Source organism: Pongo abelii, chromosome 6, assembly GCF_028885655.2.
Source record: "Pongo abelii isolate AG06213 chromosome 6, NHGRI_mPonAbe1-v2.0_pri, whole genome shotgun sequence".
NCBI lineage: Eukaryota > Metazoa > Chordata > Mammalia > Primates > Hominidae > Pongo > Pongo abelii.
The window spans coordinates 9,540,900-9,568,765 of record NC_071991.2 but is presented as its reverse complement, the minus strand read 5'-3'; the positions used below and the strand labels follow the sequence as shown (position 1 = coordinate 9,568,765).

Genomic DNA, 27,866 nt, shown 5'->3' with positions numbered 1-27,866 from the left:
TTTTTATAAAGTTTTATTGTGATCAGTAGCAGTTGGGAAGCTACTTGCAGTCACTGAGCCTCAGTTTCTACATCTGTACACTGGGGATTGTAGCATGGCCCCTATTTAATGTGCTCAGCGAAGCCACTGAAAGGAGACAGAAATGTATCAAAATTCCCTGGAATTTTATCCTACCTCTCTTGGGGATTGTCACCACCGTCCCATGTTTGTCCTTTGTTGGTTTGATGCTTGCTGTCACTTCTTTCCTTAGGTACCTCTCTGTACAGCTCTGTTATCCCAGGGATTCCAGAGTTACAGCACATGCATACCTCCATCCAAGCATGTTTATGTGTCTCCTGCTTCACTAGGCTTTCCCCAAGGAAGATGTGGCTCCCAGCACACATCTGGCACAACACTGCATATGACATTCACCCACTTCGCCTTGAATCTGACAAGGAATCTGGCACGATGTTCACCCACTCAGGCCAGGTGCCGAGCAGCCCTGGAGGCTTAGGGGCCAGAGGGATGGGAAAAGGTGTCTTTCTGGGGTAACTATCAGTTTCTGCAGGAGGGCTGAATGTGAAGGAAGTGAACAAGCACAGCTTAAACATTGCCTATTTCTATTGAGTTTTAAGAACACTGATTTTGTTTGTCATGCAATCCATTCCTCAGGCCAAGCAGACACAGAACTTGGGTGTGAGTGATGATAATGAGCTGATATAATTTTCACACCCTCGTCACTGAGATCTCTCCCATCAGAAATGGGTCAGGGGGCTCACAGGTGGCAGCAACTGCTATTACAGGCCTCATCTCTACCAGCTCCTGGGGCCAGCTCTCCTCCCATTAGAAAATCCTCCACTTGTCAAAAAGGAAGCCGTTTGCTTTGAATTCCAATTCCATCCCCAAGAGGCTGGGACCATCTTATTGTAGTCCTTGATGCTGTGTGAGCCTGCAGTGACCGCTGCCCCATCGTTGCTGGCTGAGGTGGTTGGGGTCTACCTGGCTATCTGGGCAGCTCTTCTCTTCTTTCCTTTCTCTCTTGTTTCCAGACATGCAGTATTTCCAGGGAGAAGGGGCTACTCTTTGGCAAAGAACCTGTCTAACTTGCTATCTATGGCAGGACCTTTGAAGCATTCACAGGAAGCAGCACAAATTGATACTGTTCCACTAAGCCATCAGCTCCATCTCATCCATGCCCTTTCTCTCCTTTAGGGGTCCCCTTGCCAACAGAACCACAGATGACCAGCCTGAAAGGGCAGAGACAGCAGCTGAGGCACAGCCAAGAGCTCTGGCTGTATTACTGACCTAAGAAGATGGAGTAGTCACTGGAAAGTCAGAAGGGATGACATGCAGGGGCCCAGCAATCTCAGCTAAGTCAACTCCACCAGCCTTTCTAGTCGCCCACTGTGTGTACAGCACCCTGATAGGGACCAGAGCCATGACAGGGAATCAGACCAGACTATGCCCTTGAGGAGCTCACCTCTGCTCAGGGAAACAGGCGTGGAAACACACAATGGTGGTAAAGAGGAAAGAGGACAATAGGACTGCATGAAGGGGATGGAAAGTGCCCAGGGGAGGAAACGGTTAAATGTGTATGAGGAGGTTGGTGAGGAAAGACTCTAAGAGAAGGCTCTGTCTGGCTGGGTTTGGAAGGATGTGTAGGAGTCTTCTAGGGGGCACAGGCACACTCCAGGCATTGGTAAAGACCTGTAGGCGTGGCTTGTTGGGATGAGTTTCAAGTATTCTGGAATGAGGACAGCCATAGAGACAAGGGCAGGAGAGAGGAGATTTAATAGATTTTATGCCAATGGCTCCACTTGAGTTTCTGATAAGAACCCAGAACCCTTGGACTCCGCAGTAACATTGATTGAGTTGTTTATGATTCCTCATAGAATATGAACTCAAAGGAGGTCAATGAGTGGCGTGCGTGTGATTCTTTGCCAACTTCCAAGGTGGAGAAGCCTCTACCAACTGCAGGCAGAGCACAGGTGGCCCTGCTACTGGCTGCAACTCCAGCCCTGCCTCCTTCTCCAGCATATAAACAATCCAGCAGCCTCACTGAATCACTGCTCTGCAGGGCAGGAAAGCTCCACGAACACAGCCCAGCAAACAGCAGCACACAGCTGAAAGGAAGACTCAGAGGAGAGAGATAAGGAAGGAAAGTAGTGATGGATCTCATCCCAGACTTGGCCATGGAAACCTGGCTTCTTCTGGCTGTCAGCCTGGTGCTCCTCTATCTGTGAGTAACAGTACAGGCTCCTCTTCTCTGTTTCCTTGGACTTGGGGTGCTAATCAGGCCTTTCTTTCCCTTATCTGTTTTGAAGATCAAAAAAGATATTCAGGCCGGGCATGGTGGCTCACACCTGTAATCCCAGCACTTTGGGAGGCCAAGGCAAGTGGACTGCCTGAGGTTAGGAGTTCAAGACCAGCCTAGCTAACATGGTAAAACTCCGTCTCTACTAAAAATACAAAAATTAGCTGGGCATGGTGGTGCATGCCTGTATTTCCAGCTACTTGGGAGGCTGAGGCAAGAGAATCGCTTGAACCCAGCAGGCGGAGTTTGCAGTGAGCTGAGATCATGCCGCTGTACTTCAGCCTGGGTGACAGAGTGAGACTGTCTCAAAAAAAAAAAAGAAAAAAAAAAGATGTTCAAGGAGAAGTAGCTTAAGTGTTGGACGCTACAAACATATGGAAGTTATTATAGATCTTACGCAGCTCTATAAAGGAATAAATAAGCATCTCCCCCATCCATCTTTAGTGGCAAGAAGGGTTTTGGGACAGCATTGATTGAGGATGATCTACCTGACAACAGTTTGGACCCAAGGAAGGATAAGGAAGGAAAGTAGTGATGGATCTCATCCCAAACTTGGCTGTGGAAACCTGGCTTCTCCTTACTAAACTAGAATTTGGATTTTACATTTTCCCCTTTATGTTGCAGTAGAAGAGGATGAATCCTCTCACTAGTGGGATCCTGCCATCCTAGAGCAGGTAGAGAGAAGAGTCACTCCCCACTGTGGGTAGTGGAGGCTTCTTGCATGTCACATTTCACTTCTACCTCAATTTCACTCTTACTAAGATTTGGGAATCATAATGACAGGAAAACAGAAAATATAAACCTCATTTTAATTATTTCACAGAAAGGTTAGAAATTCAGTGAGTTGTGGCAACATATTTTCCATCTTCTGACATTTTAACACGAATTGATATGGCTTAAATTCATTGTATTTTAAACCAGATTTTTTTGGAGATAGTCTATTTCCAACATGTTCCTCCTAGGTGACAAATGAGGGCTGTTAGTTCAGTATTTGTTACAATAAATGTGTGTAAAATAACCTCACCTTTCCAGAATAATGTCAGGAATATGAATCTAATGCACAAATGTATAACTCTATGAGAAGATTGCATATATCTTTTAAAATATACCTTCCCAACAGTTCATTTTAATAACCCTATTTCAAACAAACCTGCTTAGCAGGTTATCTTAAATGCTCAGGGTAGGGGAGTAAGCAAGACTGTGAGCCAGTGATGACAGCAAAAGCATCCAGATAGGATCAAGATGAAGTAAGAAAATATTCCTCACCCCTCAGGGTAGAACTCCAAAGAGATATTCATGGGTCCTGGCCCCCTAGTGGAGGTCACTCAAAGGACAAACATGTTTGCGTCTCATCTGCTTGAAGCCTGGACACAGGGGCACCATCTGTGTCACTCTGTGTATGTGGTCTGCCATGTTGTGGGGCAGTCACTACAGACTCAGGCAGCCGGGCAGACAATACCTTAGCCTTAGATGATGCTGCTGCAGCCCAGGAGTCAGAAACTGTAGTGTAGACCATGCCCTCCTTAGGCCAACACAATTAAGTGCAATAGATGACTGGCTTTTCTGTTAGCCTCTTCATTGGAACCAAAAGCAGCATTACTCTACCAAACAGAGGGGAGCTGGAAAGAAACTAAACAGTTTGCCCAGCACAGCCTCTCCCTTGACATGGAACCGTGTGAGTCTAGACACTCACCTAGATCTTTCCTCGGGGACCAATGCTGCTGACACGTTAACTCAATAGTTTGTCCTGGCCTGAGAGATCATGTAACTTGTAGGAAGTTTAGAAGCAGCGATTAGTGTCATTGGTTTTCCATGGCTGTGACAACAAAGGAAGGAACAGGAGCGGGAAAACCCAAGGCCACCCTGGTTTTGGTAGATGGTGCACACACTTCCACTAACTTTTCTGGGGCAAGGATCCAAATGCACTATTGGGCCTGGCTATGCTGTCTCTGCTGGGTCCTCCAAACACGAGCCTCCATGCCATTTCTCAGTTGTATTTTACCACATATTATCACAGTCACTGGATTTATACAGAATATTTGTAACCTATACTGTCTTAAGGGCAACCCTTTAAAGAAGAGAAAACAAGGTTTTAATTCAACTGTCTGGAACATTTTATGTTTACTTATGTGGAATACTCCATCTTTTGTTATAAACAGGAGGGAACGTGGACATTAGAAGGCCCCTGCCTTTCAGCTGAAAGCCCGTATGAGGCATATGGATCCATTTATACACACCATGCTTTTCAGCTACATTTTCCTAATTTGCCTCTCTGGGGCCAAGCTTGTGGGACTAGCAGATTCATTGTTGAATTGAAGGATGGTGACCTCTTCCATCAGCTTTTCTTCTTCATCCAGTCTTCCAACCCTCAGTAACATCAGACTGGGAAGGTCTTCAGACATCCAGAACCCCCATTTGGGGGAGTTCATACATGACCCATCAAAGATGAGTTGCAAGCAGGCCTGCCTTAGGGAGCACCAGCCTTAATGGTTTTTCCTACAGAGATAGTTGATGGGCAGAGGCAATAAACTGACTGCTTTGTCATTGATCACCTTGAGAAAAATGAGCATGTCTGGCTGTGTTAGTCTTTTCTTGCATTGCTATAAAGAAATACCTGAGCCTGGGTATTTATAAAGAAAAGGAATTTAATTGTCTCATGGTTCTGCAGGCTGTACAGAAAGCATAGTGACTTCTGCCTCTAGGGAGGTCTCAGGAAATTTACAATCATGGCAAAAGATGAAGGAAAAGCAGGCAGATCCTACATGGCTGGAGCAGAAGCAAGAGAGAGTGGGGAGGAGGTGCCACACATTTAAACCACCAGATCTCATAAAAACTCATTGTCATGAGGACAACACCCAAGGCGGGATGGTGTGAAACCATAAGAAACTGCCCCTAGGATCCAATCATCTCCTACCAGGCCCCACCTCCAGTATTGGGGATTGCATTTCAACATGAGATTTTGTTAGGGGCACGGATTCAGACCATATCACTGGCACTGTGCTAATCAGGTGAATATCACCAGTCGGAAGACTAGATTTCACAAGGGGAGGAATGACCTGGAAATTGGTTCTTTAGTTGTGATTCTTCTGCAAACTGTCATTCAGGGAAATATGAGTCAATCATCCTTCCCAATAGGTCAAATCAACGAGATCATCTGATCACAGAGACTGACGTGTAGCTGAAAGCTGCTCACTTTTCTATGAGGTCAATGGAAGCCTTGAGCATGGTTGTCAATCTGTAGAAATAAGGACTCTGTGACTCCTCCAAGACCTCTCTGTGAATGGTGGTTTAAGAAGGACCACATCCTAAAACAGGGTCAGAGCTTAGAGGGAAGGGAAAGCATAAAAGCCTCTGAGCAAATTCTAAAGACAGGGTTACCATAGGCTCTCAGTGACCCTCTGTGACTGAGTGGATGCAGTGATGCAAAATCTCATCATCACTGCAGAAGACAAAAAAAGTCACCCTTTCTACCTAGGATGAGAATCCCCAAATTTGGGGAGAGGCCACTTACTAAATAGACGTAAGGGAATAAAGTGACCTGGAAGAATTCCTGCCTGAACCTCTCAGGATCATTCACATTTGAGAACATTTGTCAAATATTCATTCCAGGACTGGGACCATGAAGACTTCAGCTGCTTTTAGCTAATCATTGTAACTTTTTGGTATCTCATGGTGGAGGCGGGAAAGGACCTGATGAACAAATATAATCATTTCCCTTGGAGTTACTGTTATTATTTCTTGCCTTAATGTCACCTCCTTCTCTTGAGCATTCCAGTTCCTCAGTCAGTGACTCACCAGCCCCTATATCTATAAAGTCACAATCCCTGTGACTTGATTTCTGTTTCACTTTGTAGATATGGAACCCATTCACATGGACTTTTTAAGAAGCTTGGAATTCCAGGGCCCACACCTCTGCCTCTTTTGGGAAATGTTTTTTCCTACCGTAAGGTGAGTGTTTTTGAGCTCACTCTTTTGCTTCTTATGATTGGAGAGAGCAGTTTAGTTCCATCAGTAAAAATGCTTCTCCTCAGGGGGAAGGTCTGAAGTCTTACCCTTTCAGAAACAGTGTGTAGGCATCACCCAGAGCATGGCAATGTTTACCCTGGGGCTCTCTTGCTAACTCTCAGGAACCTCAGGTTTGCCTCAGTTGAACAGCCCAAATCTCAGGTAGATCAGCAATCTGATGCTCAGAACTTGATGTGCAAACTTTGTCAACACCATAAAGAAGATTTTCTTTTTGCTCTATGCAGGTTTCCAGGAAGGTACAGTCATACTTAGTTAGTATTAAAAGTAGGAAAAGGACTCCCTCACTGTGACTTGTTATCTGTGTACATGAGAGTCAATCTTTCTTCTCTGTAGCAAGAGCTCTTGAGTAGCCTTTTTTCCCTTCCTTCTGGACAGCCTTGAAACTCAATTTATTAGGGAGCCCAGGTATTTACCACTGGGTCATTTGCACCTGCTTCAATCCTCTCCGAAAAATGCTAAATTCCCTGAGGGTATCTTCATGGCTCTACCCTAGCTCTTACTCCCCATGACATCTTTTGCAGCTTTGAGAGACAGAACAAAGGGGTTCTGCTTTACTTCTTTTCCTTCAAAGGCTGCACCCTATGGGTGAGTCTGATCAGGGAGTGGATATAACTGAGATGAGATAGTGGTTGTCTATCGAACTCAGATATTTGAGCACAAAATGAATTTGTGGGGTTTTTTTTTTTACACAAAGTCAGAATCACATGCAAAATCACTAGAAAGGGGATGATTTGACAAAATTATTAAATATTCAATTTTGCTGAATAGAATATAATATGTGCCACATGGACTGTGAACTTTGGCTGAGCCTTTGTGCCTAACCTAGTCTGATGCTCTGCCCAGGGTCTGGGCCCTGGATGGAAAATTAGGAGCCCATGTCCACATGGCCAGCAGCAGCAGTCAGCTCTCTGGCTTTCATCATCTTTCCCACATACCTGAGGCTTGTTTCTCAGATTCTAATTCTCTCAGGTGAGGGCTTTGTTGTCTAAATACTACCCAGGAATTTCATATTTTTTCCCTGTGCAAAAGCAATAATTTCCCCACCACCTTTTCCAGGTCAACTCTTTAGTAGATGTACCCCCAAGATGCACATTCCTGGGACCTTTGTTTGCACAGTTAAAATGTCATCCCTGAAATGTAGATACAGGAAGGTTTGTTTTTAAGTTTCAGTGAAAACTCCTAGCAAGTGTTGTAATTTGCTGTGTCCGATGTGTAGAGGGGACATTTTCTCAGAACTTCCATGTTAAGCTGGAAAACTGGAAAATGAGTTCACTTTGTCATTCTGTCACTCACTCATTTTCTCACTCAACAACATGCCTCAGACTTACCTAAATCTGCTAGACTAAAAGAGTTCCCTGGTGTCTGTAACTTTCCAATTCTGCTAGAACTCTAGAGCGAGCTCATGAAATAAATGAAAATGATGACAAACAGATAAAAGACTGTGCATTCTCTTCTGAAGCTAATTCACTTTCCCTCAGCCTCAGTTTCCCCATGTGCCCCTGGAGGTGATCATTCAGGGATTCATGAGATTTTAGAGACAACACATGAAAAAGCAAAAAGACATCAGAAAGACAAGGAGGTACTTGGTATTTATACACAAGGATAAGTCATTTAGTATCCACAGCACTTGGAGAGAATTCAAGAGTGATTTTAAATTTCCCATTTCAAATACCTCCTCTGTTTTCTCTTATTTCCTTTATGACATCTCTAAATAAGCTTCCTCTGTCAGCAAGTCTGATTTCATTGGCTTCGACTGTTTTCATCCCAATTAGAGTCAGAGTTAAGTACACTTAAAATAATAATCAAATATTATTTTGTTTCTCCTCCCAGGGCTTTTGGAGGTTTGACATGGAATGTCATAAAAAGTATGGAAAAGTGTGGGGGTGAGTATTCTGGAAACTTCCATTGGATAGACTTGTTTCTATGATGAGTTTACCCCACTGCACAGAGGACAGTCTCAGCCCAAAGCCTCTTGGGATGAAGCTCTTGCCAACCTAACTACAAACAGAGAGAGGCTCTCTGAAAGAAGAGGATATTTATTTGGGAGTAGAGTATTGCAATGGGAATCTGCATGCCATTATAAACTACATGCAAATTCAGGGAAGTAAAGCAAGACAAAGAGGCTCCAAGGAAAATATGAGGAGTACTTCATATCAGTTTTGAAATAATTCTCCTTCGCTACAAAAATCAGTAACAAGGGTGACGGCACACCAAGGTGGACAGGCAGTCGCTGGGCAGGTGTCCTTGCAGAAATATTTTTGTTTAATGTTGGGATGGCCTTTGTGCAAGCTTGTAGTTTTGCAAAGTCTTTTGTGATCATGTTGTTATCAGGCACACAAGCATGAGAATCCTCTCTTCGTAGCCTTCTTTGATTTATTTGTCAGGGTTTTTAAACACACACACACACACACATGCACACACACAACTAGTGACATCATTTTGGTTCTAACAACATTCACACTGGTTATTGTAAAACTTTTCGAAGCTTGCCTGCCAAGGATCCCTTGTGTCACCAGGTGTCGAGTTCTACAGTCTGAACTAGGCTGGGAGCATAGTGGTTACCACTTTTCTCCAGACTTTGGTGGCCCAGGGACTTGCAGCATCACACTCTGTCCAGTGTCTGCCTATTCCTCTCTTCTTTTTTTCTTCCTTAGGTGCCCTTTTATCACATGCATTGTCTCAGACCCTTCGAATATGTGCTCATAAATGCATGGCATCATCTCCTTCACACATCGATTCACTTTCAATTAAAAGCCAAAACTCTTTCATTTAAACTTTAGATTTAAAGTGCTTTTGAACGAAGGGTTGAGAGATGATAGAGAAACAGATTGGCAAACCATTTATACTCTGCTGGTTTTTTTTTTAAATTTTCTCTGCAAGTGTGGAACTTTTCATTTTGTTTGAATGAAGAGGAATGATAACAGCTCCTCTTTGTACCTCTGGTAGAATTCAGCTGTAAGTCCATCTGGTCCTGGACTTTTTTTGGTTGGTAGCCTATTAATTATTGCCTCAATCCAAAACCTGTTATTGGTCTATTCAGAGATTCAACTTCTTCCTGGTTTAGTCTTGGGAGGGGGTATGTGTCCAGGAATTTATCCATTTCTTCTAGATTTTCTAGTTTATTTGCATAGAGGTGTTTATAGTATTCTCTGATGGTAATTTGCATTTCTGCAGGATCAGTGGTGATATCGTTTTTATCATTATTTATTGCATCTATTTGATTCTTCTCTCTTTTTTCTTTATTAGTCTTGCTAGCAGTCTATCTATTTTGTTGATATTTTTAAAAAAACAGACCCTGGATTCATTGATTTTTTGAAGGGTTTGTTGTGTCTATCTCCTTCTGTTCTGCTCTGATCCTAGTTATTTCTTGTCTCCTGCTAGCTTTTGAATTTCTTTACTCTTGCTTCTCTAGTTCTATTAATTGTGATGTTACTGTGTCGAGTTTAGATCTTTCCTGCTTTCTCTAGTGGGCGTTTAATGCTATAAATTTCCCTCTACACACTGCTTTAAATACGTCCCAGAGATTCTGGTACATTGTGTCTTTGTTCTAACTGGTTTCAAAGAACATCTTTATTTCTGCCTTCACTTCCTTATTTACCCAGTAGTCATTCAGGGGCAAGTTGTTCAGTTTCCAAGTAGTTGTGCGATTTTGAGTCACTTTCTTAATTGTGAGTTGTAATTTGATTTCACTGTGGTCTGAGAGACAGTTTGTTGTGATTTCTCTTGTTTTACATTTGCTGAGGAGTGTATTACTTCCAATTATGTGGTCAATTTTAGAATAAGTGCGATGTGGTGCTGAGAAGAATGTATATTCTGTTGATTTGGGGTGGAGAGTTCTGTAGATGTCTATTAGGTCCTCTTGGTCCAGAGCTGAGTTCAAGTCCTGAATATCCTTGTTAATTTTCTGTCTTGTTGATCCTTCTAATATTGACAGTGGGGTGTTAAAACGTCCCATTATTATTGTGTGGGAGTCTTAGTCTCTTTGTAGGTCTCTAAGAACTTGCTTTATGAATCTGGGTGCTCCTGTATTTGGGTGCATATATATTTAGGATATTTAGCTCTTCCTGTTGAATTGATCCTGTCACCATTATGTAATGCCCTTCTTTGTCTCTTTTGATCTTTGTCGGTTTAAAGTCTGTTTTATCAGAGACCTGGATTACAACCCCTGCTTTTTTTGGGTTTCTATTTGCTTGGTAGATCTTCCTCCATCCCTTTATTTTGAGCTTATGTATGTCTTTGCATGTGAGGTGGGTCATCTGAATACAGCACACCAATGGGTCTTGACTCTTTATCCAATTTGCCAGTCTGTTTCTTTTAATTGGGGCATTTAGCTCATTTACATTTAAGGTTAATATTGTTATATGTGAATTTGATCCTGTCATTATGATGCTAGCTGGTTATTTCACCCATTAATTGATGCAGTTTCTTCATAGCATTGATGGTCTTTACCATTTGGCATGTTTTTGCAGTGGCTGGTACTGGTTGTTCCTTTCCATGTTTAGTGCTTCCTTCAGGAGCTCTTATAAGGCAGGCCTGGTGGTGACAAAAATCTCTCAGCATTTGCTTGTCTGCAAAGTATTTTATTTCTCCTTCATTTATGAAGCTTAGTTTGGCTGGATATGAAATTCTAGGTTGAAAATTTTTTTCTTTAAGAATGTTGAATATTGGCCTCCACTGTCTTCTGGTGTGTAGGGTTTCTGCCAAGAGATCTGCTGTTAGTCTGATGGGCTTCCCTTTGTGGGGAAGCTGACCTGTCTCTCTGGCTGCTCTTAATATTTTTTCCTTCATTTCAACCTTGGTGAATCTGATGATTATGTGTCTTGGGGTTGCTCTTCTCAAGGAGTATCTTTGTGGTGTTCTCTGTATTTCCTGAATTTGAATGTTGGCCTGCCTTGCTAGGTTGGGGAAGTTCTCCTGGGTAATATCTTGAAGAATATTTTCTAACTTGGTTCCATTCTCCCCGTCACTTTCAGGTACACCAATCAAACGTAGATTTGGTCTTTTCACATAGAGCCATATTTCTCGAAGGCTTTGTTCATTTCTTTTCACTCTTTTTTCTCTAATCTTGTCTTCTCACTTTATTTCATTAATTTGATATTCAATCACTGATATCCTTTCTTCTGCTTGATCAAATTGGCTATTCTATTGAAGCTCATGTATGCTTCACGAAGTTCTCGTACTGTGGTTTTCAGCTCCATCAGGTCATTTAAGCTCTTCTCTACACTGGTTATTCTAGTTAGCCATTCCTTTAACCTTTCTCCAAGGCTTTTAGCTTCCTTGTGATGGGTTAGAACATGCTCCTTTAGCTCAGAGAAGACTGTTATTACCAACCTTCTGAAGCCTACTTCTGTCACTTGTCAAACTCATTCTCCATCCAGTTTTGTTCCATTGCTGCCAAGGAGTTGTATTCCTTTGGAGGAGAAGAGGTGTTCTGGTTTTTGGAATTTTCAGTCTTTCTTCTCTGGTTTCGCCCCATCTTTGTGGTTTTATCTACCTTTGGTATTAGATGATGGTGACCTAAATATGGGGTTTTGGTGTGGATGCCCTTTTTGTTGCTATTGATGCTATTCCTTTCTGTTTGTTAGTTTTCCTTCTAACAGACAGGCCCCTCAGCTGCAGGTCTGTTGGAGTTTGCTGGAGGTCCACTCCAGACCCTGTTTGCCTGGGTATCACCAGCAAAGGCTGCAGAACAGCAAATATTGCTGCCTGATCCTTCCCCTGGAAGCATTGTCCCAGAGGGGCACCCACCTGTATGAGGTGTCTGTTGGCCCTTACTGGGAGGTGTCTCCCAGTCAGGCTACCCGGGGGTCAGACACCAACTTGAGGAGGCAGTCTGTCCATTATCGGAGCTTGAATGCCATGCTGGGAGAACCACTGCTCTCTTCAGAGCTATCAGGCAGGGATGTTTAAGTCTGGGGAAGTTGTCTGCTGCCTTTTGTTCAGATATGCCCTGTCCCCAGAGGTGGAACCTAGAGAGGCGGTAGGCCTGGGTGAGCTGCAGTGGGCTCTGTCCAGTTCGAGCTCCCTGCCACTTTGTTTACACTGTGAGCATGGAACTGGCTACTCAAGCCTCAGCAATGTTGGGCGCCCCTCCTCCTGCCAAACTCTAGCATCCCCAGGTCAAACTCAGATTGCTACACTAGCAGCTAGCAAGGCTCCATGGGCTTCAGACCCACCAAGCCAGGCACATGAGGGAATCTCCTGGTCTGCTGGTTGTGAAGACCATGGGAAAAGTGCAGTATTTGGGCAGGAGTGTACCGCTCCTCCAGGTGTAGTCATTCACGGCTTCCCTTGGCTAGGAAAGGGCTATCCCATGACCCCTTGCACTTCCTGGGTAAGGCAATGCCCCGCCCTGCTTTGGCTCACCCTCCATGGGCTGCCTCCACTATCCAACCAGTCCCAGTGAGATAAACAAGGTACCTCAGTTGGAAATGCAGAAATCACCCATCTTCTGCATAGATTTCGCTGGGAGCTGTAGACTGGAGCTGTTCCTATTTGGCCATCTTGGAAGTGACCTGGACTGTAATTTTATAAGGTGACCTCAGCCAATTGCAGCAGCTGTTCCGTGTCAGAGGGGCTAGAGGTTTGGTGAGAGGAGTGGAAGAGGTGCAGTGGTGTGTTTGTTCACTAGAAGCAAGTGGGAGAAGTTTTTGCCTCTTTGTACTTCATCTTCTCTCATCGATTACTCAGAAACTGCAGTGCTGGCTGCAGGGTGCTGTGGAGCTGGCATGGCCCACACAGGCAACAGGACTAAGTAGAAAGAACACACAGCCTTACACTGTGTGTAAGGTCCATAGGCCTTACACCAACTGCCCTTGAAACATTTAGTCCTTGTGAGCATTTGATGATTTACGTGCCTTCAATTTTTCATGGATCTAATATTCTTTTTTAAAATAAAATATTTTAAACATTATGGAGAATGTCATGGGAAATACCCACGTATGCACCACTCAGCTTAACAAATGCTCTCCTGTCATTTCTAAACATGGTCTCTTTGAAGAGCTGTTTTGTCTTTCAATGTCTCTTCGTTGTTTGGCCCACATTATCCTTCATCATATGAAGACTTGTGTGGCTCCTGTGTCAGACTTGCTGTGTGTCATACCTAATGAACTAGAACCTAAGATTACTGTGTATTGTACAACTAAGGGATTATGTAATGTCAGGATCAAAGTCTGGCTTCCTGGACTGGGCTCCAGCTGTAGAATAAGGCTGTTGATGTTTAATCAACTCTGTTTTTTTCACACAGCTTTTATGATGGTCGACAGCCTGTGCTGGCTATCACAGATCCCGACATGATCAAAACAGTGCTAGTGAAAGAATGTTATTCTGTCTTCACAAACCGGAGGGTAAGCATTTATGTGTTGAAATTAAAATACTGATTGATTGATTAAATTTATATTTTGAAATTCTTATATATTCATAGACACTTGCCTAAAAAATGTCCAGGAAGGTTCCACGTCCACTTCATCCTGTCCCCCACAATGGTAACATTTTGCAATCTTGCATAACTATAAATACAGTATATTCATGTTACTATAGTACAGGAAATTGACATTGATACAGTTCACAGAGCTTATTCAGATTTCACCAGTTTTATGTGCCCTCATTTCTGTTTTATGCAAATTTATCGCAATCATAGATTTGTGCAATGACCAGCATGATCAAGATGCAGAACCCATTTGTGTTCTATACAAATTTATCACATTAGTAGATTTGTGCAACGACAAGCATGATCAAGATGCAGATCCCCTCTGTCTCCATGTGGCTCCCTCCTGCTATCCTACAGTCACAAGTCTTTTTCTCTGACAGAGTCCATATCAGAGCAAACTATTTTTTATTTTGAGGTGACCAATGCATTAATATTTCCTTTTCTGGATTGTACTTTTTTTGCCAAGTTTGAAAGTTCTTTGCCTAGTCTTCCTTCCTATATTGCTGTTTTTTTCCTAAAAGTCATAAAGTTTAATGCTTTACTAAATGTAGCTCTATTATCAATTTTGTGTTATTTTTCGCATAAGGTATGAGATTTAGATCAAGGTTCATTTTTTTGTGGCTTATGGCTGTCCAATTCCTCCAACGCCATTTTTGGAAAGGTGGGCATATTGTTAAAAATCAACTGGGCATACTTCTTTGCATCTCTCACTTACTATTGAGTCCCTTTGATCACTGTGTTTATTATTCCACCAATACAACACTGTGTTGACTCTAGTAGCTGTACACTAACTCTTAACATCACGTAGAGTGATTCTTCCCACTTTTATTTTCACTTATTTTTTTCAGATTTGTTTTAACTCTTCCTGGTCCTCTGCTTTTCCATAAAAATTCAGAAGGAGTTTCTCAGTGTCTACAAATAAATGTGCTGTTATTTTGACAAGAATTGAATTAAATGTATAGACCAGTTTATGGAAAATGTGTATCTTTACTGTATGATCTTTCAATTCATGAACATAGTATGCCTCTCCATTTCCTTAGATTTTCTTTGATTGCTTTTAACATTTTGTAGTTTTCAGCATAGAGATCCTGTACATGTTTTGTTAGATTTACAGCTAAATTATTTCATTTTTGTTGGAATGACTGTACATGATATTATGTTTTTCTTGTATTTTCAGATATTGATTGTTGGTACATAGAAATGTGCTTTGATTTTGTGTGTTGATCGGGTATCCTAGAATCTTGCAGAACTGACATAGTAGGTCTAGAAGTCTCTTTGTATATTCCTTGAGATTTTACAATTGTCAATTATGTCACTTGAAAATAGAGAGAATTCTTTTATTTCCTTTCCAATCTGTATGCCTTTTATTTTTTTTCTCTTGTCTATTGCACTAGGACTTCCCAGTATAATGTTGAGTAAATGTGGTGAATTTTTGAATTGTTCCTAATCTTAGGAGGGAAGCCTTCAGTCTTTAATCATTAAGCATCATTTAGATGAAGTGGGCTGTTTTTTTGTAGATTCTCTTTATCAAACTGAGGAATTTTCTCTCCCTAGTTTGCAGAGTTTTTATCATAAATGAATGCTGGAAGCACTCATTATAAAAAAATATGGTTATGGAAGATGAAAGAAAGTTTCAAGCATGTTGGCTTGCTAGGCTAGTTCCAAGTCGGCAAAAATAATTATCTCTTTTTTCTTTCTATCCATGAAATAAAAAATTAAGAGACAAGAATGTTTATGGAATTGCATTATTTCTTCAAAATATGTTCCTAGTTTTAAAGGTATTACCCACTATTTTTTTTAAAACCACCACATTGAGGCACCTCTTTTTCACGTTGCCCATGCTGTAGGAGAACATAAAGACAGCTCGTCTGAGGCAATATACAGTCCACCAAAGTCACCTGCTTGTCTGTCTCCACTCCCTCTCTACACTGCAGAAGTGCTAGGTCTTGATTCTGTCTATTCTACTGGAAGAACATGTTCTCTACCATGTGGATAATTTGCACGTAAAAGGAGACTGGGATATAGAGGCTGGAGACCACATCAGGTGGCTGGGTCTCCTGAGCACTGCCCCTGCCACCACCCCACACAAATACATCCCAGGACACTGGGCATCTGGGATAAATCTCATTGAGCATCTAGCATAGGGCCCGTCACCCAGTAGACAGTCACTAAATAGTTGTTGAATATGTGATGCCTGTTTAACACATTTTCTACAACCATGGAGACCTCCACAATGAATGTAGGACAAAATGTTTCTGCTTTGAACTCTAGCCTTTTGGTCCAGTGGGATTTATGAAAAGTGCCATCTCTATAGCTGAGGATGAAGAATGGAAGAGAATACGATCATTGCTGTCTCCAACCTTCACCAGTGGAAAACTCAAGGAGGTATGAAAATAACATGAGTTTTAATAAGAAACTTAAAGAATGAATCTGGTGGAGGCAGTTATAAAATAAGATCACAGTCCCTTTCCAAGGGGTAGTCCACTGAATTTGAGCTGCCTAAAAGTGGTCTTTTATCTTTATGTACAGAAAAGACATTACAAAATTCATTATAAAATGTCACTTACTGCTCCATGCTGGGGAAAGCCATGTCCTTCTGGGACTAGAGTCTGCACATTTAACTATGAGTGGTGTTGTGTTTTGTGCTTAGATGGTCCCTATCATTGCCCGGTATGGAGATGTGTTGGTGAGAAATCTGAGGCGAGAAGCAGAGACAGGCAAGCCTGTCACCTTGAAAGAGTAAGTAGAAGTGCAGCCATGGGGTTCTGAGCTGTCGTGAGCCCCTCTGGCTGCCTGCCATGGAGCTGATATTCCTGCTGTTGGGTTATTCCAGTGACCAGACAAAAGGAGGGCTGTGGTAATGCAACTTCAATGGGTCTCCCAAGATGGGGCAGCTCCGATGAGGAGGTGGGGCAGCTGGAGGAAAAGGATCTTCTCCCCTGTGCACAGGGGCCAGGGCTTATATATCCATTAAATTGTCACCTTGGATATTCCAGAAGACTAAATACATCCTTTAGGGGGAAAAAGTGTGATTGTACCAAAGTTTTAAGCATGGAGTGTATGGGATGGTGGAAGGGGAAGGCACTTGGTATCTGTTGGTTGGCAGTGAGTAGGGTGGGAAAGTTATAATGGAGAACTTAGAATAACTTTGATCATTTCATGTTTTTTTCCTGAGGATATCAGTAGAATACTAAATATTAAAATTCCCACCATTTCTTTTTCCTCCAGTCTCAAAGAGAGAGGGTGGTAAAAACGCTATAGGTAGGGCAAGCCTATTATTTGCTGTCTACACTAATGCAGGAAAAACAGGTGTAATCTGAGTCTGTCCTGGGCAGACCGGGGATATGTGGCCACTCACTATAGAAATTTCCAAATCAAATTTTGAGAGATTTTTTTTTAACCAGGACATTATCAGTCATTATATTTTACAAAAATAATTCTGCCATCAGGGCAACCTCAGCTTAACACAGCTGGGGATAGTGGAATTTTCCAAAGCTTGAGCAGGGAGTATAGAGAATAAGGATGATATTTCTAGGAGCTCAGAACAGGGTACTGTTGCTTTGTAGAGTGCTGAAGAGGAATCAGCTCTGGGCATAGAGTCTGTAGTCAGTAAATGTCACCTGTCTTGAGCCCCTTAGGAAGAGTTAATTATTCTCCTCTTGTTCTGCTGAAGCACAGTGCTTACCCATCTTGTATCATCCACAATCAACACATGCTACTGTAGTTGTCTGATAGTGGATCTCTGTCTTCCTATGATGGGCTCCTTGATCTCAGAGGTAGGTCTAATTCAGTTCAGTGTCTCCATCACACCCAGTGTAGGGCCAGCTGCATCACTGGCACCTGATAATACCTTCTGATGGAGTGTGATGGGATATGATCCAGTAGATCTGAAAGTCTGTGGCTCTTTATCTGTCTTGACTGGACATGTGGGTTTCCTGTTGCACACATAGAGGAAGGATGGTAAAGAGGTGCTGATTTTAATTTTCCATATCTTTCTCCACTCAGCGTCTTTGGGGCCTACAGCATGGATGTGATCACTAGCACATCATTTGGAGTGAACATCGACTCTCTCAACAATCCACAAGACCCCTTTGTGGAAAACACCAAGAAGCTTTTAAGATTTGATTTCTTGGATCCATTCTTTCTCTCAATAAGTATGTGGAGTACTATTTCCTTTTTTTTCTCTCTCTCTCTGAAAAATAACTGCTTTATTGAGATATAAATCACCATGTAATTCATCCACTTAAAATGTACAGTTCAGTGATTTGTAGTACATTTGAAGATATGTGTGACCATCATCATTTTAAACTTTAAAACTTTTTTTGTCAATCTAGAGACCTCATACATTTTTAGCTATCAGCCCCCTGTCACAAACCCTGTCATCATATGCAACCACTAATCAACTTTCTGCCTCTATGGATTTGCCTATTCTGGACACTTCATAGAAATGATATTAATTCGTCAGGGTTTTTTATTCTCTAGTTTGTGAATTTGTACTTTAGTCTGTATCATTTTCTTTCTTCTGCTGGCTTCAGGTTTAGTATGTCCTTCTTCATTTACTATGTTGTGGCATGAATACAGATTATCGATTTGTGATTTTTTGTTCTTCCAAATTTAGACATTACAGCTATAGATTTCCCTCTGAGCACTTCCTTTGCTAAATCCCATGAGATTGTGGCCTATCACATCTTAATTTTTGTTCACCTCAAAACAGTTTCTATTTGCCCTTTTGGTTTCTACTTTGACTCATCAGTTACTTAAATGTTTATTATTTAACTTCCACATATGTGTGAGTTTCCCAATTTTCTTTCCCTTATTGATTTTAGCTTTGTTCCGTGATAGGTGACAGAGATATGCTGTGTTATTTCTATCTTGACTACCTACTATTTCTTGAACAGCAAGATTAATTTTGAGCTTCAGATTATGATTTGGGTTATTCTAGGAGACTGTAGTCCAATAGATAAAGGCAAAGAGATTAGGGCATTGAATTTATTTCCTTTTATCATTCAAAAGATGCACAAGGGGCTGCTGATCTCACTGCTGTAGTGGTGCTCCCTATGCATAGACCTGCCCTTGCTCAGCCACTGGCCTGAAAGAGGGGCAAAAGTCATAGAAGGAATGGCTTCCAGTTGAGAACCTTGATGTCTTTTACTCTTCTGGTTGGTAGAGAAAACTAGAATTGCTCCAGGTAAATTTTGCACGTTCACAATGGATTTCTTTTTCTGTTTTTGTTTTGTTTTTCCTACAGTAGTCTTTCCATTCCTCACCCCAATTCTTGAAATATTAAATATCTCTGTATTTCCAAGAGAAGTTACAAGTTTCTTAAGAAAATCTGTAAAAAGGATGAAAGAAAGTCGCCTCAAAGATACACAAAAGGTAAAGTCTGGTGGTAGTTATAGGAGTATGTTTAGTTTTTCATAATTTTTTAGATAATATACATATGATTGGTGCAGTTACCTGTATGTTTTTAAAGAATGCTTTTAACATGAAGACTGCTCATGTTTAGAGCAAGAGAATTCATTTGGTAGAAATGCAGAAGGTGGAGTGTGGGGAAGGAGATATGAGAATGAGTCAGAGACAGCACATAAAATTTGATATCAGACACAACAATTAGTATGCCATGGCATAAATTTTATTGAGATAAAACTTTACCACTTTACTTCCCTTCAATAAATTGTCAGAGGATAAACATTACTGTTTGGAAATATATTTTACTGGTAGTATGCTTTCCCCAGATCATAGATTGGTGAAGATTCATTTCAAGTACAAACCTGTTATTTTACACATTCTCCAATGAAAGTCCCTATCAGGCCACCTGCTGAAGTGTAGCATGTGTTAAATTTGAGCCATCTCACATGATAGCCAGATTTGTTTCAGGAAAACATCCTGCTTTCCAAGGATTTAGAAGGGTATTTTTTTCACTGGTGACTCAGGCAACATGCATCAGATTTCTGGTCTTCAAGGAGCCATATTCTCAGAAGGGAGATCGAGGACCACGCTTGTGATTTACTTCTGACTTCAGGAGCCACTTTCTGTCAATGAAATTTCTCTTTTTGCTTCTAGCACCGAGTGGATTTCCTTCAGCTGATGATTGACTCTCAGAATTCGAAAGAAACTGAGTCCCACAAAGGTAACCAGAGTGCTTCTGAGGGCTACTTGTGGGGCACTCAGAGGGAGGGCCTTGTTCTGAAAATGTGCAGGAAGTATTCCAGGATGATGAGAATTTCTGCCACATGGCAGAATGACACATGTTTGAATGTTATAAGTGGTAGCTGGAGGCACTTTCTAGAGGCATGCAGGCATAGATAGCCATGTTCTAAGATTAAAGGGCAACCCTAAGCAAACCTGACATGCTAGAAAGTCAGTCCATGGTTTGTGGATCACCTGCATCAGATCAAATGCCAGTTCTCAGCCTCCTTCAGATCCACTGAATCAAAACTTCTACCTGGAAATTTATTAGGTTGCTGCAAAAGTAATTGCGGGTTTTTCCATTACTTTTAATTGCAAAAAAACGCAAGTTAAAGTAATGGCAAAAACCACAATAACTTTTGCAGCTACCTAATACATCTAACATCCAATCAGGAGCCACGCTGTTCCAATAAGGGTGATTTTAGCTGGCAGTACTTGTTGAAAGTGTGTTCACCAGGTTAATCTACTGCAAAGTTATTTTCCCCTTTGGAATGGATTAGTAACTTGTGGGGAAAACCTCTGAGACCATGTAAATATCCTCTTTGTCTTCAATGTTTCACCTACGAGTTTTACAACCCATGTATGTTTTTTACTGAAGTCACTATTACTATGACAGTGGCAAAATGATGGCCATGGTCAATTCCAAGCCACCAAGACTTGGCAACCATCTCACAAAATTCCTGAATATTTAACTATTGGTTCTAGAGAGAAGGACTGGGCTGACTCCAGCATATTGCTTTAAATATATCCATGTCTACATCTACTTTTGTCTGTATGTCTATGTATGTATGTATGTATGTATGTATGTATGTATGTATCTATGTATCATCTATCAATCATCTATCTATCATTTATCCATCTATCATCTATCTACTTATCTATTATCTATCTATCATCTATCTATTCATCTATCTATCCCAATATAACTTGCTATGATAAAGGAAATAGTCTACTGTTTTACTGTTTCATATAGAAATCACTAGACACATATGGCTATTGAGCACTGGATATGTGGCTAATGCCATTGAAGATCAATTTTAAATGGTATTTCAGTTTAATTTAATACAATTTGATTTTAAATAGCCACTAGTGGATAGTGGCTACCATATTGGACAGCAGAGCTCTAAACTTTGAGATTATAGTTCAATTTCACATCAGTAACATCAGGTTCAAGATAACTGAATACTATTAACTGAATAAATTAGGTAGTTGAATTTAGCTATAACTGCATCACAGAAGTCTTCACTGGTAAATCACAGCTCTGTCGACCTTTCTCACACTCCTTTCATATTGGTTTTGGTTGTGAATTACATGGTTGGAGCAGGCATCATATTTATTTCTATGTTCCAGGTCTCTAAAGGTCCTAATCCAGTCCTGATCAAACAAACCAGTGATGGACCATCCTGAGCTTCTCTCAGGAGAAAAATCAAGAGGGGCCCAACTTGTAATCATAGGAGCTTATGCTATTTTAATGCCATCCATCAGACTACAATCAATCACCACTCATCTAGCTTTTTGTCCATCTCTTGTTCTTGTACATCCTGAGATAGTCAATTCTGAGAACTGTAGCCTAGATCTATCACCTGATGCCTCTCAAAGATATAATCCATGCTTCTCAAGCTAGGCTATGCACACAAATCACCACATCTGTGAAAATTCAGATTTTGAATCAGTAGTTCAAGGGTGGGGTTTGAGATTTTGCATTTCTAATGAGCTCTCAGATGCTTCTGACCCATGGACCACAGTTTGAGTACCAAGAAATGGTCTGTAGACCAATATTGGTCCCTGAAGTTCCCTCAAACATATCTACGGGAAACGTCCTTTAATTTTCTGTACATTTAACCATTAGTGTTGCAAATTCTCTCAAAGTTTGTCAAGGTATATTATAGCTAAAATAAATTACATTTTTCTTGGGGGAGAGGACTACCTCATATTAACTTACAGTTAAGTACTTTTAGGATCATTCAAGGAACACACCCATAACACTGAGTAGGTTATGTGGAAATGCTCTCTCTGGAAATTACACAGCCGTGCAGGTGGCGGGGATGGCATGAGGAGGAGTGGATGGCCCACATTCTCAAAGACCTTGGGGAAAACTGGATTAAAATTATTTGCCTTATTCTGGTTCTGTAAGATACACATCAGAGTGAAACCACCCCCAGTGTGCCTCTGAATTGCTTTTCTATTTTTTTCCCTTAGGGATTTGAGGGCTTCACTTAGATTTCTCTTCATATAAACTGTGATGCCCTACATTGATCTGATTTACCTAAAATGTCTTTCTTCTCCTTTCAGCTCTGTCTGATCTGGAGCTCGTGGCCCAATCAATTATCTTTATTTTTGCTGGCTATGAAACCACGAGCAGTGTTCTCTCCTTCATTATGTATGAACTGGCCACTCACCCTGATGTCCAGCGGAAACTGCAGGAGGAAATTGATGCAGTTTTACCCAATAAGGTGAGTGGATGATACATGGAGAAGGAGGGAGGAGGTGAAACCTTAGCAAAAATGCCTCCTCACCACTTCCCAGGAGAATTTTTATAAAAAGCATAATCACTGATTCTTTCACTGACTCTATGTAGGAAGGCTCTGAAAAGAAAAAGAAAGGAACATAGTGAATGGTTGCTACTGGCAGAAGTATAGGATCTTTGTAAAACAGTGCTGGCCCTGGTTCATCTACTTTCTGTTACTGCAATAATGCTAAGTAAAAAACCTCCAAAAACCTCGGTGGCATCTAACAATAAGCTTTTATTGGTCACACTCATTTCACATTGGTTTTGGTTGTGAATTACATGTTTGCAGCAGGCATCATAGTGGTGTGTGATGTTCCCTTAGCTGTATCCACATATGGACACAGGAATTTGCTCTTTTTATCGGTTTTTACTTTTCTTGGTTACAGACATGTGACCTTTTTTTTGAAAGGTAACAATCATTTTCTCATATGTTATTTGATGCTAGTGATCATAGCCTATTAGTCACATTTGTTTCCATGAGAAAGAAAAACCACTAGACAGTTATGCTAAGGATTTCAGTCCCTGGGGTGAGAGCCGTCTCGAATGTCTCCCCACTTCATAACTCCTCCACACATCATAGTTGGATAGTGAACTCTGGTGATATTGGCAGGACTTGCTCTGGTCTGGCTGTGATCTGACGGAGCCTGGCCCTGGGTGTGCTGTGCAGGCTGACTCAGCTCTCCCCACACCTATCTTATGTTCCAGTCAGGCAGTAACCGGTGAAGAAGCCAAGCTAGAAACCAGGGTATCTGGCTCCTGAGCTAAAGTCTTAGAACAGTATCATATTGCTTTCCAAATATAACACCAAATACTAGGTGCATATCAACCACACTGTTTTCAGACCTCTGCCAAAACTGGGATTCTTTGTGGCATGAAGAGACACGGCTTTGGGGCTGGCCTGGGTGTGGCAATGAGGTGAACACAAAGGGATGTTCTTCAGAGATTACAGTCCAGCCCTGAAGCAACAACTAGGAGACTGTTTCAGCAAGTGAGGACAGGGCTGTGTGGGGTTCTATCCTCTTTATAACTTCCACTAGCACTGAAATCGTGTTCTCTGGTTACATCCAACCAGAACCTTCTTTGTCATTTTTGGGATAGAAAGGGACTAGTTTATCCTCAAATTATTTATAGAGATTTTATATAATATAGTGTTTCTCTCCACATTTTATGTATATAACAAAAGTCCTCCTTTTTGTGTGTGTATACATGGTTATGCTAAGGATTTCAGTCCTTGGGGTGAGAGCCATCCTGAATGCTTCTCATCTTCGTAACTCCTCCACACATCTCAGTGGGCCATTGAGCACATCAATGGGCATGACAGTTATTAAAACACTTTATAAATGCTTTGATCCTTTACCAGGATGAGTTAGTCTCTGGAGCTCCTAATACTTCAGTAGTACTGCATGGACGGAGTTAAAAGTTAATTCAAAATCTCAATTTATCCAAATCTGTTTCTTTCTTTCCAGGCACCACCCACCTATGATACTGTGCTACAGATGGAGTATCTTGACATGGTGGTGAATGAAACGCTCAGATTATTCCCAATTGCTATGAGACTTGAGAGGGTCTGCAAAAAAGATGTTGAAATCAATGGGATGTTCATTCCCAAAGGGGTGGTGGTGATGATTCCAAGCTATGCTCTTCACCATGACCCAAAGTACTGGACAGAGCCTGGGAAGTTCCTCCCTGAAAGGTACAAGGCCCCTGGGAAGGGAGCTCTCCCTGAACCAGCCTGGTTCAAGCATATTCTGCCTCTCTTAATCTACAGGACAGTCATGTGGTTATATAATTATTTGCTTGTCTTTTTATATTTAGAGATTTTTTTAATCATCAAATTGATTATTGTCACACTTTACAAACCATAGACTAGAAAAAAGAAAACTACAACCATCCACATTTCCAACAACTTACGATGAAGGTCATCAATTATGTCCTTATGGGTCATAAGTGTCCAAAATGTAAGGACTCTTCTGAAAACACATGATCACAGTGCTATTATTATGTCCCCCAAATGAATATTTTTTCATGAATATAGTCAAATATTTAGGAATAACACTTTAATAAAAAACATGCATCTAGTCTTCAAAGAATTTTATAGCTTAGTGGAACAGATAGACAAAGAAAGCAGTGATGATACTGCATTACATCAGTACAGTAGCATCATATGCCTGTGTAAATTATCTGACTTCAACTATTCTATGGAGGTGTGGGGGAGAAAGAGGGAGAGATGGAGAGAACAAGAAGGAGGAGAAGGAGGGATAAGACAAGGTGAGGAGGAGAAGGAGGAGAATTAGAAAAACAAGAGAGGAGACGAGAAGGAAAGTGCAAAATAACAATTTTGAAATAGTGCAAGACAATTTCCCCTTCTCCTTCCTCATGACCAATGTAAGTGCGACTTGGGCAGGAACCTACTTTTCCATCAGTCAGTCTCATCACTTATGTGCCTTTTATAGGGTGAACACATCACCACCCTGAATATAATTTCAGTGTTTAGAAAGAAGTATTCTTTGCAACACTATTTATCTCATCTCAACAAGACTGAAAGCTCCTGTAGTGTCAGGAGAGTACAAAGGATCTGTAGCTTACAATTCTCATAGCAAAATAAGCATCGCAGGATTTCAATGACCAGCTCACAAAAGTATCCTGTGTACTACTAGTTGAGGGGTGGCCCCTAAGTAAGAAACCTTACATGTAACTCTTAGGGGTATTATGTCATTAACTTTTTAAAAATCTGCCAATGTGGAACCAGATTCAGCAAGAAGAACAAGGACAACATAGAACCTTACGTATACACACCCTTTGGAACTGGACCCAGAAACTGCATTGGCATGAGGTTTGCTCTCATGAACATGAAACTTGCTGTAATCAGAGTCCTTCAGAACTTCTCCTTCAAACCTTGTAAAGAAACACAGGTTAGTCAATTTTCTATAAAAATAATGTTTTATTAAGGATTCTTTTAACTGAGGGGTCTGTATTTTTTAAAAAGAATATGCTTGTTTAATCTTTTACTAATTTGTTCTATGGGCCAAAGAATCAATAAGGCCCATCTGTGATCTTTAAGAGTTCTTCAGTTCTGGAGTTCAAAAGCTGTAGCATCAAAAACATCACGTAAAGCCCATGTAGATTAGCATGGCATAATTATCTGCAGTCTCCTTGAACTTGAGCAAAGTTTACATTCAGTTTCAAGTTGATTGGAAAGATGGGGAAGTATTTTGCACAGTCATGAAGTGTAATGATTACCTTGTTGTGACTTTTGAATGCTGCTCTCCCCAACCAGAAATTGCAGGAGCTTTCTCATGAGAGTGGCTCCCAACCACTAGCTGTAAATTGGAATCACCAGGGAGCTTTAAAAATTCATGATGCCTGGAATATCACAGAAATTCTAAACTAATTGCCCAGAGTGTGGCTTTAAAAGCTCCCCCATTGCTTCTCATGTGAAGCCAAGGTTGAGAATGACTAATTTAAGGCATTTCTGGTGTATATGAAGGACTACCACAGTCCAAGGCCATCCTGACTGACCTCACCTTCCAGGTGCCTAGCTCCATCCAGCTGGGCTCCTTTTCAATCCAATTAGAACTCTATGAATGTTGTTCCCTTTCTCCTCATTTTGTTCCTATCTTTCAAGTCCTAGTTCAATTCTCAAGCCCCTCCAAAGTGTCTTCTCCTCCTAGTCCAGGGCCCATTTACTTCTCTGCTCTGTTATTGGATACTGGAGGCTATTATCATATAATTTCACAATTTGCCATTGAATCATTGAGTTTTATTCTCTATATTTTCTCTGTATCTAAGAATGTCTGCCCCCCTCCATTAACAATATTCTCTCATTTTATTCGTTTTTGAAATATTCCAGTGGTGCCTTGCAAGGGACTGTATCTAATGCAAGCATTTGGTAAATGTTTAAGGAGTGATGTGCAGTTGATGGCTTGCGTACATACATTAAGCTATTTAATGTGAACCTTTAAACACATGCCATTCGTGCATATGCATGTGTGTGTGTGCATGCACATGTAGGCATGCATGTCTGTCTGCAGTGAAAATATATTCAGGGTTTTTGAAAATTTTTAAATAATAAGGTGTTATATTTATAGAAAGATTTGGAATATTTTTTCTGAAGAAAAGAACAGACGTCATTGATTCATATTAAACAATACCCTATAAATCTTATTTCTAGGTCTCATGTATTTATTATTCAATTCCACCCCTTAAGTAGGCTTTCTATATAGGAGAGGAAGAAGATAGAAATAGTTTCCATATTATTTCCATATTCCATATTATTCGTGGCTTTAGGCCAGCAGTGTAGCTGTCTTATATGTGCTCAGACAGGGGACTCAGCCCTGAATAAGTGGTCCTCTGGCACACCTGGGACGGGGAAGGTACTCCTTGGTAAGCTCCCAACCTGGCACTTCTTGATCTCCTTGGCAATTTTCTTGCCCATTACTCCATGGAGATCAGAATATCACTCTGTTGTGTCCCCTCAACACGGAAGGAGTGTCTCAATAAGAATGGGGCTAAAAGTTGAGTCCAAACACTGTAGGAATTGAGAGGTTCCCCACTTGCACTACCCTTGGAAGCCAAGAGAAGATGTTACAAAATAAAATGATAATGCTTCCTGAAGGTGTCTTTCCATCTTTACACTGGATGGGTTCAATTGGGAGGAATTACAGGACTCTAGAAGTTGAAGGCTGTCCATATAATTAAAATGTAAAATAACTACTCAGGATTACCTTGCAAGTTTCAACATACATAAAATTAACTTTATATGACTCTTCAAAAATAGTTTGCCATCATACCTAATAATCTGGTTTAAATTTTAAAAACTCATCCATTTTACTTAAAATTTAAATCAAAAAAGAACACAGGTTCCCATGAATTTTTCTCAGGCCTGGCACAGAATAGTACTCCATGAATATTTTGTTAAATGATAGATGATGAATGCTGTCACTGTCCAATCTTCACACATCTTATAGACTAAGTATAAAGAATCCAAGATTTATAGTGCTGGAAGTAGTTTTTATGTGTTTACAAAGCATTATTGTCATTACTGCATTTTTTTGCCCATTACTCCATGGAGATCAGAATATCACTTTGTTGTGTCCCCTCAACACTAAAGGAGTGTCTCACTCACTTTGATGCTATACTTTCTATTTTTGTTTATTTCATGCTTCTCAATATGCTTGTTTAACTGTTGCAGATCCCCCTGAAATTACGCTTAGGAGGACTTCTTCAAACAGAAAAACCCATTGTTCTAAAGGTTGAGTCAAGGGATGGCACCTTAAGTGGAGCCTGAATTTTCCTAAGGACTTCTGCTTTGCTCTTCAAGAAATCTGTGCCCGAGAACACCAGAGACCTCAAATTACTTTGTGAATAGAACTCTGAAATGAAGATGGGCTTCATCCAATAGACTGCATAAATAACCAGGG

General features: G+C 41.0%; 1 protein-coding gene across 1 annotated transcript; it reads left to right on the top strand.

The window, feature by feature from the left end:
* Positions 1-1,935: 1,935 nt before the first annotated feature.
* On the top strand, positions 1,936-27,866 carry LOC100436782 (cytochrome P450 3A8). The gene is made up of 13 exons (XM_002817735.6): positions 1,936-2,218; positions 6,148-6,241; positions 8,150-8,202; positions 13,566-13,665; positions 16,020-16,133; positions 16,399-16,487; positions 17,754-17,902; positions 18,997-19,124; positions 19,812-19,878; positions 22,230-22,390; positions 23,913-24,139; positions 25,196-25,358; positions 27,638-27,866. Exons 1-13 carry the CDS (start codon positions 2,148-2,150, stop codon positions 27,731-27,733), a joined length of 1,512 nt encoding a protein of 503 aa, XP_002817781.2. The 5' UTR covers positions 1,936-2,147; the 3' UTR covers positions 27,734-27,866.